We start from the raw sequence: 14,019 nt of genomic DNA, 5'->3' as shown, positions 1-14,019 counted from the left end.
TTTGGATTGAGCTTTATTTTTCATATCAGTGTTTGCACTGGTTGTAGTATTAGCAACTCCCTTGTACCTGTGGGTTAGCACTGAAAGAACTCCAGAAGTGGGGCATACTCTGTCCATTATTAAAAGATTGTGGTAAGTCATAAAAGCTATATTCACTTACCTTGGGGATCAATGGCTTGATCCATGGAACATACTTCATAGCAAAAGAATGTTTGCATTTGTCTTGTTGGCAAATATCATGTATGATGCAATGTCTCTTTATGACATTTTTAGTTCATATTGGAATCAACTTAATAATTCCTTCACGTTGGTCCTTGACTCTAGAATGAGCTTAGTCAAAGGATAAAACTGAGTAAATATTATATGTCAAACAAATTCATAATAGAATTTTAATCGTGCTTGTTTTAATAATAATATCACGTATAACGGTCATAACCATAAAGATTGCTACTGCACATGAATATCATAATGAATTCTTAATAAATAACCATAATGAGAATGGTTTAAGAATAATGTCCTTTTGTATTTCAATGCGCATTAATATCCAAGATAGCATATTTATTTTAAACGTCATAAAAGTTATGACATTCTATATTGGGTAAGATATCTTACATAGTTGCTATTTACTTGCAATTAATATTGTGCATCCATAGATTAATGGCATTCAGAGATCATTAAAGCCTCATTTGAATGAGGTGTAATTAAAGAAAGGTAAGTGATGATTTAATAATATAGTTATATATAAAATTACTCTTATATCATTTTATTTGTACGAATAAAATATAAGAGAAAGGGTAATTTTAGAAGAAAAATACATGTACCATGATTCTCCTCCAATCTTTAAGGAATTCTCATGTATATCCTAAGAATTTTGCATAAATTAATGTTCTGATCCGAAACTGACACTTGCACTATTTTGTAGTTAGCTCAGGACATGAAAGTTTTGTTTATCCAATTTGGTAATTCATCAGCCCATAATGGCCTTAATAGTTAGGGACAATTACAGGATAATTACAAATAGACTCAATATTTTCAAGTCTCTTGTGTTGGTAACAGAAATTCTAACAATATCAAATAAACAGTTTTTATATGAATAGACACATCCTTGTAAAAAAGGGAATGAAATAACTGTTTGACAAAACAATATTCAAAAATATGAATTTCTGATATTAAAAGTACTATATAGGAGAAAAGCCATATATAGATGGTGAATTGTACAAGGAAAAACCAAATATGATCTTTTTGTAATTTCTTCTAATAGTTATATGCATGTTCATCCAAAAGACCGACCAGATCTAAATCATATGTAATTACATGAGCCCTTTTATGATATTTTAATATCAAATGACAAAATCACATTGAATGGATGAATTTTTTTTGTAAATCCCAATATTACGGGTCTTATACATGTGTTTTGTACTAATTCAATGATAATATCATATTACACTTGTCATGCATAAAAATATGAGGGCATAGTAAGCATGCAAGATTTAATGAAAGATTTGTGTCCATGACTTCATCTTTCATAGTTTATTAGATTTATCATAATAACATGTAACGATATTCATAGCACTTTATAAGAGTGAGGGATCTCAATTTTCTTTAATTAAAAATGGAATAAGAAAGGGTAGGAAACTTATCTTATTTATCATAAAACTCCAGATTTAATGTAGAAAACTCTTTCCCACCAATATATGGAGAAGCCTATCTTTGGATAGATTTGATGTATTGATTGAGCCAAAGTTTGAGATTGAGATTTCTATTCTGTTGACTCCATTGTTTTGTTCTTTGTGAAACTCTATACAATCAAGATTTTGTGATCTTCTGTTTGTTAGAGATCCACGATCACCGCACCAATTGATAACTTGTGGAAAAATCCTTGATCGGAGCCCTTCCCTGTGAGGCGCCGTTGGGATCGGCCGGGGACACTCCGATGCCAAAGTCAGTATAGAGGAACAAGAGAGCAAACTGAATTGACAAAAGTTGTGAGAATGTGTACCTTGATAGCCTAGGGATGTAGGCTATATATAGCTAGGAAGTCGTAACCTTCAGCAACTAGAAGGTCTCCATTAATGCTCCATTAATGGCGGTTACTGGTTATCTTTAACCTGGCGGTTAGCTAATTGATAGCTCATTAATGGTCTTTATGGCCGAGTCGGCGGCTAGCCGTTACTGTGATGAATCAGGTGAAAGAGGAGATTCGCCTCATAGGTTCGCCAGCGGATCTCACTGAGCTGAACCGTGGAGATCCGCCATCCGGTTCTTCTTGCGGCGTTCTCAAGGTGAATATCCCTTTTGGTCCTTGGGATAATATTCTTTGATCCGTCAAGGCGTATGTACGCTCTCCTTGAGAGCTATGGCTGGTCTCCGCCACTCGCTCTTATCGGGCGTATCTCGTTATGGCGTATCTCGCCATGGTCCACGTGGCGTGGCATAATGCTAGAGACTCCTTCCTTTTCCTCATTATTTGCATATTCGCCCCTGCATTAATTATCATTAATTCCACATTAATCATGCATAAATATCTCTTTTAGAAGGAATAATGGTTTGCCATTATTTCTATTTATTTTCCCTTATTCCTTATTCAAGAATAATTTGGGTTGTTATCATAGATATTATTTGTTTTTTCTGTAAAAATCAGTTTTGAAATTTTATCAAATACTTTCTATTTTCTGTTTAGTATTGAGAGATAAAAAGTAGTATTAAAAAATGGAAACAAACAGAGTACTAAAGCTCTACGTTTCAACTTTTAGCTGTAGTATATAAATTTAGACATAAAAAAATAAACGTTTGTAATGTTATAAAATTGTAAAAGAATTAATGATTATAACATTACAAAAGAATAATTAATAAATTGGGTTTCGAGTCAGGCGTGGCGCGTAGGGGTGCCAACATAGTTAGGATATCTGTTCAAAACGCTTTCGGATCGCCAGTATTTTAATTAAAAAAACATTACAAAAGAATAAGTAGGACTAAAAGTTACAAATGTTATAAAATATAATGGTTTATAAACCATTTTTTTTCTTATCTTAAATTTTCATAATCCTTTTTAATTTAATAAAATTAAAAATTAAACCAATTTAAATGATCATTTTAATAATAATTTTTTTTTTAAAAAAGAGGATAAATAATAGCCACATTTCATGAAAGTAAGAAAGTATGGCAAATGTGGATATGTCACATGTTTTTTTTTTTTTTGAATCATGTTTTTTCTATTTCTATATATCTATAATAAACTAGAATATATAATTTTAAAAATACTTGCCTATTTTTATCCACATTTTGACATACACACGTATATATATATAGTGTCAACTTTTAACAATAATCATTAATTAATTTTAGACTTTATAATATAACATATTTGTCAAATGAGGTGTCGCTCAAACAAATGTAATTTACAATAATAGATCATATTTACCAATAATAAATAAAAGAATACAAAAATTAAATCCACTAAAACAAGACCCTGAAAAAGCTTCTTCAAAAAAAAAAGACCCTGAAAAAGCTGTTAAAAAAAGCCGTTGAAAAGTTTGAGCAAACAATAGCCGTCGATCAGAGGCGGCTGCAATCTGAAACGTTCATTCCTAACGCGTGCCGGTCTCGTTTCTCGCGCGGTTTCCTGTCGTCTTCCCCGCATTTGCTCCGAACTCAATCAAAGCTTAAGCTACCTTTCATTACTCACAAAGTCATAACCTCTTTCTTTTTTCCGTTTTCTCTCTTTCAATTAAATATTTATAGCAATCAGATCAAGGTCAAAATCTAAGTCTCGTTCTTCACTTATATAAATCTCTTCTTCCTCTTTCTATAGGAGTTAATTATACACTTACAGCATAAGATCATTCTTTATTTTCCTTATATTATCTAAGAAATGGCTAACGGTGGCCCCGGCGCTCAGTACGGGGACTTTCCGGCGATTCCATCTCACGGTGGTCAATTCATTCAATATAACATTTTCGGGAATCAATTTGAAGTTACATCGAAATATCGACCTCCGATTATGCCGATCGGTCGCGGTGCTTACGGTATCGTCTGGTATGCGATTCGAAAATCCTTTTTGTAGATTAATTTGTGTTTGACCGATGAATTTAGAGATTTGATGTGTTCTATTTTTTGAAGCTCGGTATTGAATTCGGAGACGAACGAGATGGTTGCGGTAAAGAAGATAGCTAACGCCTTTGATAATCACATGGATGCGAAACGTACGCTTCGGGAGATAAAGCTGCTTCGTCATTTAGATCATGAGAACGTGAGTGCTTCTTTTTTCTTATTTTCATGTAAACTGTTTCGTTTCCCTTTCAGGTTATAACTTAATTTATGAATTCATGTTCGTCGGTTAGTTGCTCAATATTGTTCATCTTGAATGTTTGATTTCTTTCCGGATTGTATATGGATCTTCTCTTTCTTTTCCTTTTTTTTTTTTTTTTTGGCAATTTATAAGCGATCTACCGACGATCAGAATTCCCATTCCCAATTATTTGGCAAAATAACAAAAAAAAAAAAAAAACCCGGCTAATTTTCTATTCCATTTCATGAGATTTCTCAACTGAATTTATCTGTAAAACTTCCTAAACTTGAATTTATCTAGCACTAAAAACTTAATTGGATCTGATATGAGATAATTACTTGCGAAGTCAATTAACTGTTACTCAATTGATATATACTTAAAAAGTCAGAGAGAGGTCTTCATTTGAAAATTCAACCTCTTTCGATTGTCAATTATCGTCAAAGAAAAATTATTTGTGAAAAGGCCTTTCAGTTTATTCTATTGAGCTCTTAAATATCTTCATTGTAAACAATTTTCAAAGTTTAAAAGCTTAAGTGAATATAAATTGTGCATTATTTTTGCTTTCCTTTTGGGGTCTTATATATATTGCAATACATGGAAACATAAACTGAGCGTCATTTATCATTGATATATATGCGATCCATTTTCCTTTCAATGTTGATGAAACGACTTTTGTAGTTGATATTCTCATGTAGAGTTGTGGATAATCTTAAAATTAGATGGAAAGTAAGAATGTTTTCTGTGTGAACAGGTTATAGCTATCAGAGATGTTATTCCTCCGCCTTTAAGAAGAGAATTTACAGATGTCTACATTGCTACAGAGCTCATGGACACTGATCTTCATCAGATCATACGGTCCAATCAAGGTTTATCGGAGGAGCATATTCAGGTATTAAAATTTTTGTTTGATCGTTGTTGAGCATTTTAATAACTAGAAAACTCACTGATATTTGTTTCATTTGTATGCTACACAGTATTTTTTGTATCAGATTCTGCGAGGACTCAAGTACATACACTCTGCTAATGTTATTCATAGAGACCTGAAACCAAGTAATTTGTTGTTAAATGCAAACTGCGACTTGAAGATCTGTGATTTTGGTCTGGCTCGGCCAACTTCAGAAAATGAATTTATGACGGAATATGTTGTAACTAGATGGTATAGAGCACCTGAGCTTCTCCTCAACTCATCAGAATACACAGCAGCAATAGATGTTTGGTCTGTGGGTTGCATCTATATGGAGCTTATGAACAGAAAACCTTTATTTCCAGGAAAAGACCATGTGCATCAGATGCGACTATTGACAGAGGTAAAAGGAATTCAAAGTCATTAGAAAGTCGTTATATCGCAAAATGTAATTGTTTGAACAATACTGACTCTTTTTTCTGCTCTAGCTTCTTGGCACACCAACTGAATCAGATCTTGGGTTTGTAAAGAATGAGGATGCTAAAAGATACATAAGGCAACTCAGTCCTTGTCCTCGTCAGCCACTAGCCCAAGTTTTCCCACATGTTGATCGTCTGGCCATTGACCTTATTGATAGAATGTTGACATTTGATCCCACCAAAAGAATTACTGGTAAGTCTATACCCCTCATTTCAAAAAAAATTGGGCATAAGACTTTTAAGTAAGCTGATAAGATAACACACTGGTAAGCCAAAAATATAAAGTGATTACAAGCAAAACTACCGACAAAACATATTGAGCATTCTTAGGTTTTAAACCTTTCTTCTCATGCCTATAAAATCTTGAAAAAGTTGTAGTGTTCATTTGCTGGTATTTGATTAAACTTGGTATTGTGCTTTCAACTAGCCAAGGATTTCTTTTGAATTGATAATCACATCACAAGCACATTCTGGGAACTAATTCTGCTATGAATTGACATACATATGCTTTGTTGCTAATTTAATGACAGAAGTGCTCATATAGATGATCCATATTGTTCGCTTCTTCCTGGATGTATGCTTTCATTTATGACATAAATATGACAGAATGTCAATTTCCTTTCCTAACTGAATTTTTTGTTTTCCATATGGCAGTTGAAGAAGCATTAGAACACCCATATCTAGAAAGGTTACATGACGTAGCTGATGAACCAATCTGCACAGACCCATTTTCCTTTGATTTTGAGCAACAGCCCTTGGGAGAAGAGCAGATTAAGGATATGATCTACAGCGAATCTTTAGTACTCAATCCTGAGTATGCATAATATTCATATCAAAGTAAAATTTCAGCACAAATATTTCTTTCATTTATTGTTTCACAAGCATCTTGCTTGGGTGCATTGTTTTATGGACAAGATAGCTCTGGATGATCACAGTAATCACAAAACAGCTCTGTGACTTTTTTTTATGGGTATGCTGAGTTTGTACAGATTGTTGTCTATCAGTCGTACACTAACTCTAATCTATATAAGGCAGTCTAGTTCCAATCTCCTGAATTCCTCTTGTAAGATGTATTGATTTGTGAGTTCTTTGAATTTGAATTTGAATTTCTTCGTAATGTAACTCGTGCTTATTATGTGCAATAGATTGAAGGTTTCAATTGAATTCCATGAACAATTCATCCCATGGATCATGCATTTTAATAAAAGTTGTCCAACTCACTGCAAAATGTATTTGAAGGTCCGATTTTTATGAATTTGCTCCCATTGGAAATTTTATAATTATGGTGGACTTTTGTTAAATCAAAGCGTATTATAGGTTACTAATTTGTATGAAATGTTTAATGGAAATATAAGGGAAAAAAATATGTTGTCCTGAATTCTCTATCTCCTATCATAACAATCATTTGAGCCATGAAATATATATCATATATTTTTTTAATTAAATTAGTATCATTTTTTATGGGAGGGACAATGAAGCAGATAAGAGATTCAGGATAGAGAATTCAATTGTTAATTGGATATATGAAGTATGAGGTGTTGTTTTTGGATGCAATTGTGACACGTGTTAGAAGAGAGTGAGATTGATATTTAAAATTAGAGAAAAAGATTTCAGCCATTTTCAAGTGTAGTATTGTGTTTCAAAACTTAACAAACAGAGGTACTGAGGTATCAATTCTGTCTCCTCAATCCGTTCATGGTGGTTTTGTTTTGGTGCGCTTCCATGGACCTTTGTCGTGGGCTTCAGTTGCAGGCATTGTCAACGAAGAATGAATGAATTGTTTTTCTCTCATGTATTTGTGGGCACTAGTGCTTTGTTGGGTTTGTTTGGAATGCGTTCAAAGTTTTTGAAGATATGCCTACTAAGAGCTTGATGACATGGAATTCGATGATATCTTTGTTTGCACATCATGGTTTTGTGGAAGATTGCATGCTTGGATTTTGTGAGATTGCTAAGGAGGGTAATTAGAATTAGCATGATAATAAAAGTTTGGACAATGTTTCTAAAAGTTCGTAAAAGTTTAATTTATCCTAATAAAATCACTTAAGTTTGTTTTTATCGTAATAAAGTCACTTTGGACGTTTTTCAATCATTTTTCCATCGGAGTTGATTACGTGACATCTAATCACACGTCTCAACAACATGTGACATAATAAAAAAACATTTAACCACAAATTAATCTAAATAAATAAGGATTGTCAATTAAAATTGTAACCATAAATTAACATACGTGGCGTATCGATTATCAATTAAAATGTGTAGTTACATTTTTTTAATATGTCATGTGGCGTTGATGTGATGTTGAGATGCCACGTGATAATTTCGGCGAAAAGATGACTGAAAAACGTTTAAAGTGATTTTATTAGGAAAAAATAAATTTAAATGAATTTATTGAAACAAATTAAACTTTTGTGACCTTTTGGAAACATTGTCCAAACTTTTATGACCACTGATACTAATTACTTTAAAATGACGGTTCTTTGTCTGAATGTTCTTTCGTGGGCGTTTTGTCTGGTTAATTAGTGTGTGAACAACATTTACAATTTGGAGAACAAATACATGTTTAGTCATCAAAACCGATTTTCACAACAATAATGGGTAAATTACATACGTGGTGTATAATCTTTATCCATTTTCATACTTTAGTATGCAACTTTCAATTTTGTACACTAAAGTGTACAATCTTCTGATAACCTCATACTAAAGTGTACAGTCGGTATTTGTGACTGATCAACGCAAGTCAACGTTGACACATCAGCAATTTGACTATTCTAAAAGTAAAAAATTAACCCACCTATTATGAATTTACTAAAATACCCTCATACACTTCCTTGCAACTCCTCTCTCACTCTTTTCCTTTGTCTCTAAGTCCTCTCTCCTGTAACTCATCTCTCTCATTTTCACTTTCTCCCTCTAACTCTCCTCTCCTCTCTAATTCTCATTTTCTCTCTCTAATTCACGACATTGACAATAAAATGGAAATTGCACTTATGAGAAAACTCCCAAACTCGAAAACATGTTCCACTGATATCCACTAATAGCTCTATAGAATTCAATGTGTCTTATAATAAAGCCACTAAAAATGCTAAGGAAGAATTCAACATGTCTTAATACTGGCTACAACTGTTGCAAATATGAATCTTGAGCTCAATGCAACTAATGCTCTTCTCCTATCATTGCTAACCGATGATAACTTTTAATCGGACCATATTTCCGAGTCTCATTAGCTCTTTCCCAATTTAGAGCTCTCATGATCAGAGGCGGATTCAGTCCAGCTTGTACTTAATAACCTTCTAATTCTAAATTTAATTTAAATTATTTAAATTTTCTTTTTTAAATAACTATATTATTATTATTAGTTACTTTCTATATCATTTTTATTTTCTTAATCTTTTTCAACTATTTGTTTTCTAAATCAATTTTTTAACTTTTAAGAAAAACTTAATTTTTGTATTAAATTTTATTTTATAAAAATTATAAAAAATTCATAATTAAAAATAAAAAGATAAAAATTGTATAATATCTCTTTTTTTAGGTTGAGTACTTTTAATTTTTTAGCATAAATTTTACTTTATGAAAATTATAAAAAATTCATAATTAAAAATAAAAATAAAAAGATAAAAGTGGTATAATATTTAAAACATTAGTGTTGATTTATAAAATATTAAATATTTCTATTTTTTTAGGTTAGGTAATTTTAATTTTATAGCATTCAACGCACCAAAACAACGAAATTTTAGACTGTTGGAAGCCAAAACCAAATTAAAGATACATAATAGGTCTATGCATCCAATTAAATGGTGCATACTTTCTAACTAGTTAATTATTATTATTTTGATTGAAGAAAATATTTTAAAACATCAAATAAGGAAGTCTTTACAAATAGGTGACATACAACATGAAGGAACATTCTCTGTAAATACTTTAGAACACTCTAAAGTTCCTGCAAAATGAGCAAGCACATCAGCAGTGCTGTTGTTTTCTCTATTAACATGTATGAAGCAGATAGAAGCAAAAAAAACTAGCTATATTATGAATATCTTCACAAATCAACCTAAGATCACTAAGGCTAGGCCCTTCATTATTGATAGCAGAAACAAGAACTTGAGAGTCACTTTCCACCAAGACATGAGAAAGCGAGCAGTCCAATGCTAGACGGAGACCATAAATCACGGCCAAACCTTCAGCAATAGACACACTAGAACAATTGTGGTTAGGAAAACAAGCAGACACAATCGGAACGCCCTCCATATCTATAATAATTACACCAAGACTGCAATTCTGTCCATTTTTAGATACAACAGCATCACAATTAATTTTAACATAAGGATGATGAGGAGGAGACCAACCTTGTTGAAAAACTTTGGGCACATGGTTTGGCACGGAGACAGCAGCGTCCTGACAGTTGTAGAGATCTTCAAACAAAATGTTCACTCTTTCCACAATAGAGAATGGAGAAAGTGCAGAATCCCCATGAACTACACGATTATGGTTGTACCACAGGAGCCAAACAGTAATAAGAGCACCATCAAAATATCGAGGCTCAGTCACATCAAATAAGTTTAGCAGCCACTGCTCAAAATTACCAGTGAACAATTTATGGAAGTTCCCAATTGGATCAAAACCCTTCCAAATCTCCTTAGCCCGAGGGCATTGACAAAGGATATGGCCTAACGTTTCTCCAATGGTTCCACAAAAATGGCATGAGTCATTGATTGCTAGACCTCTTTTGAGTAACTCATGAAACGTAGGCAACGCATTATGAAGCATTCGCCAAACAAAGATCTTCGCTTTCGGGGGTGCCTTGGATTCCCAAATGATTTTCCACACTTTATCCTTTGAACCAATTGCAGAGCTACTTCTTTCCCCTCTTCTTCGAAATCTTTCTTCCACCTGATATCCTGATTTAACTGAGTAAATGCCATTTTTTGAATGTTTCCAGAACAAAGTGTCAGGCGGTAGCCTAAAGCTCAAAAGGATTTTTAAAATAGAATCATTTTTGTGTTTGGTTTTGTTTTTTCTGATTTTCATATTTTCACATTTTCCTTCTTTAATGGTTTTTTTATTTTACATTTTTACGTTATTTTTTCAACTTTTAATTATATTTAGTTAATCAAATTAAATGAGTCAACCCGCATAATTCCTTTAAGAAATAGATTGGGTCATATCATCTATTTATAAATGAATCGTCTCAATCCGTTTATTAAATGGGTTGAATTGGGTCAATTCATTTATTAAATGGATTGGTTGATTCCGTACATATGTTTTGACAAACTTAATTTTTAGGCTTAACACATCATTTATCCCTTCAATTTGCATAAAATATTTAGCTACCTCCCTGAACTTACGTAAAATATTATCAATTAATCACGCGGTTATAAAAAATTAAGTTAAATACGAAAGATATGTTGCACGCATCTTAAGATAGTAAAACGACCAAGATCATAGTATGCGATTCTAATATCAGAGAAGAAAAAATTTTATGATTGAACAAATAAGAATTTTTTTTTAAATATATTTTAATCTATTTTGTGAATTATGTAATAATATTATAAAACACATGCAATATATCTTCCACATTTAACTTACTTTTTTTTACGACTGAATGATTAATTGATTACATTTTACGCAAGTTGAGAGTTCTAACTGAATATTTTATATAAGTTCAAGTGGCTATCGGGATACTTTTAAAATTCAGGGCCCAATCAAATTTGTTTCGACGAGTTAAGAGGACAAATGATGTATTAAGCCTAATTTTTTTGTGTTTCAAAAAAAAAAAAAAAGCCTAATTTTTATATATAGTACGTATATTTTTTTTTTTAAGAAATATATCTATATATATAAATTCCCATTTCAGTTGTCTCTCTTGCTCAGAACCCTAATTGCAGCTTCGACTGTTCACTCCATTCCTTTCCTTCCTTCGCCGATCCTAAATCTGAAAGTAATCTCTCTCGATCGCTCTCTAACCATTTAATTTCTATCTTATCTGTATATGCATTGTAGAGACACTAACACTGATGATTTTTATTGTTGGGGCACAGAAATGAAGGTTGTTGCCGCATATTTGCTCGCCGTCTTGGGAGGCAACACCAGTCCTTCAGCCGAGAACTTGAAGGATATCCTCGGATCTGGTACTTTTTGCACTTTCTCCGATTGGATGCATCGTCTTTTTTAATTACAGTCTCCTAATCATTGAGACGATTATTGACTGCTAAATCATTATCATTTGTTTGTTAATTTGCGGTTTGATTCTTTTGTTTGTTTGACAAAACGTAACTTGTGGCTTTTGATCTTATATGACCATTGACGAGAAGTTTAAGCTACGGTATAGTGTTTGGAATATGTAATTTGAGTTATATGATTGGTGCGGTCAACTAATATTTCTTGTGTTTAGGAATTAGTATTGGGATACTTTTTCAGTATGTTTGTTTTGTTTTGATTGTTGAAAATTTGATGCCATTTATGATTAGAACAATCTCTTCAAAAAATTATCTGTCAAGTGAAAGTTCTGAACTTGTTTGTGTTCATAGCTCATGATAATTAGTTTGTGATCTTGTTAAGAAGTGCCTTTTGTCAAATACCTTCACTCTTAAACTTGACGCACATTCCACTACCTGGAGATGCCAGGGTGTTCTATTCTATTGTTTATCAAACTTTTCATTGCCGGTTTTGCGGACTGAAACCCAACATTCTTGCTTTGGGAATCTGGTTGTAGGCATAAAACCCATCATCCATAGTCAATTTGGTCTTGTGTCTTTGGTTGGAGGTTGCATTTTTCTAAATTGTGTTGAATTGAGACAATTCTAGGAGTTGATGTCAAAAAGCTAGATCGTTCGCTGCTCAGTTAATTTCTGTTATGAATAGAGTAGTGAAATATTTGCCTCTTCATTCTATTACTCTTCCTGCACCCATGTCCCTATGTATTTTGTGCATTCTTCTGCTCTTTGTTCATTCATGTATCACTTTCTGATTAATCTTATTTAAACATGGGATTGCATATTATTAGTGTTGTTACAAGAAAAGGTGCCATTGATATTAAAAGAAGTTAATGATTGTTTTTGACTTTGAATTGCAGTCGGATGTGATGCTGATGATGACAAGATTGAGTTATTGTTGACTCAAGTTAAAGGGAAGGATATCACAGAATTGGTTGCTGCCGGTAGGGAGAAATTAGCTGCTGTACCATCAGGTGGTGGTGTGGCAGTTTCTGCCGCAGCAGCCCCTGCTGCTGGTGGTGGAGGTGCTGCTCCTGCCGCTGAGGCCAAAAAGGAAGAGAAGGTTGAAGAGAAAGAAGAGTCCGATGATGTAAGTTATTGATTGCAAAATTGTTTTGCTTCTGTTGAGTTTGCTGTCATCAAATTAAGTATTTTTGCTTACTTGAATTTGAATCTGAATTTCTCTGCAGGATATGGGATTCAGCCTTTTCGATTAAGAGATTTGGCAGCGGTGTCTGTTTTCGTTTGTATCAAGATGTTATTTTATCTTTTTATTAGCTCTTGTTAGTTTGAAATTACCAATTTTTGGTCTGTAGTTGGATGTGATTTTTGAAGTTTCTTGTTATTGAATTTTGGATTAGATAATGAAAGATTGAGATCTAAAATTATAATTTCTACTATTTAATCTGCCGGTTGGTATGTTTGCCCCTATAATTCTCTCTTGTAAAAGTAGATAAAGAATCCAAAATGGGTTTTGGTGATTTCATCACGACTTAACAAAAACCCCAATCCAAAACCCTACTCGTATATATATGTAACCCATTTCTAGTGTGTCTCTTGCTCAGAACCCTAATTGTAGCTTCACGTGTTCACTCCATTTCTTCCTTCCCTCGCCGATCCTAAATCTGAAAGTAATCTCTCTCGATCGCTCTCTAACCATTTAATTTCTCTCTTATCTGTATATGCATTGTTGAGATACTAATGATGATTTGTATTGTTTGGGCACAGAAAATGAAGGTTGTTGCCACATATTTGCTCGCCTCTGGGAGGCAACACCAGTCCTTCAGCCGAGAACTTGAAGGATATCCTCGATCTGGTACTTTTTGCAGTTTCTCCAATTGAATGCATAATTTGTTTTTAAATTGTAGTCTCCTAATCCTTGAGACGATTATTGACTGCCAAATCGTTATCGTTTGTTTGTTAATTTGCGTTTTGATTCTTTTGTTTGATAAAACTTAAAGTTGGGGCTTTAGCACCGACTCAGGTGCGGACACGGGTGCGGGTGCAGCAAACGGAACTTTTAGAAAATATGAGACACGGGTGTAGCGGGACACGACAAATTTTATATAATTAATATATATAGTACATATAAAAAACTTGATAAATCACAAATAAGCCATTTAGTAAACCATA

General features: G+C 33.0%; 2 protein-coding genes across 2 annotated transcripts; both read left to right on the top strand.

The window, feature by feature from the left end:
• The first annotated feature begins 3,664 nt into the window (after positions 1-3,664).
• Positions 3,665-6,835, top strand: LOC136222185 (mitogen-activated protein kinase 3). The gene is made up of 6 exons (XM_066009720.1): positions 3,665-4,035; positions 4,120-4,249; positions 5,040-5,177; positions 5,263-5,595; positions 5,681-5,864; positions 6,326-6,835. The coding sequence occupies exons 1-6, from the start codon at positions 3,872-3,874 to the stop codon at positions 6,493-6,495; spliced, it is 1,119 nt and encodes a 372-aa protein (XP_065865792.1). The 5' UTR covers positions 3,665-3,871; the 3' UTR covers positions 6,496-6,835.
• Positions 6,836-11,494: 4,659 nt separating this feature from the next.
• On the top strand, positions 11,495-13,293 carry LOC136224129 (large ribosomal subunit protein P2A-like). Its single transcript, XM_066012386.1, has 4 exons — positions 11,495-11,612; positions 11,713-11,802; positions 12,747-12,976; positions 13,077-13,293. Exons 2-4 carry the CDS (start codon positions 11,715-11,717, stop codon positions 13,101-13,103), a joined length of 345 nt encoding a protein of 114 aa, XP_065868458.1. The 5' UTR covers positions 11,495-11,612; positions 11,713-11,714; the 3' UTR covers positions 13,104-13,293.
• Positions 13,294-14,019: the final 726 nt, after the last annotated feature.

Source organism: Euphorbia lathyris, chromosome 3 (genome assembly GCF_963576675.1).
Source record: "Euphorbia lathyris chromosome 3, ddEupLath1.1, whole genome shotgun sequence".
NCBI lineage: Eukaryota > Viridiplantae > Streptophyta > Magnoliopsida > Malpighiales > Euphorbiaceae > Euphorbia > Euphorbia lathyris.
This window is presented reverse-complemented; position numbering and strand designations above follow the sequence as displayed.

Excerpts from the sequence above, each read along its gene's own strand:
- LOC136222185 (XM_066009720.1), top strand. The coding sequence starts at position 3,872 with ATGGCTAACGGTGGCCCCGGCGCTCAGTACGGGGACTTTCCGGCGATT. Across the intron at positions 4,250-5,039 it reads GTCATTTAGATCATGAGAAC|GTTATAGCTATCAGAGATGT; the intron begins GTGAGTGCTTCT and ends CTGTGTGAACAG. Across the intron at positions 5,865-6,325 it reads TCCCACCAAAAGAATTACTG|TTGAAGAAGCATTAGAACAC; the intron begins GTAAGTCTATAC and ends TCCATATGGCAG.
- LOC136224129 (XM_066012386.1), top strand. The coding sequence starts at position 11,715 with ATGAAGGTTGTTGCCGCATATTTGCTCGCCGTCTTGGGAGGCAACACC. Across the intron at positions 11,803-12,746 it reads GAAGGATATCCTCGGATCTG|TCGGATGTGATGCTGATGAT; the intron begins GTACTTTTTGCA and ends TTTGAATTGCAG. Across the intron at positions 12,977-13,076 it reads AGAAAGAAGAGTCCGATGAT|GATATGGGATTCAGCCTTTT; the intron begins GTAAGTTATTGA and ends ATTTCTCTGCAG.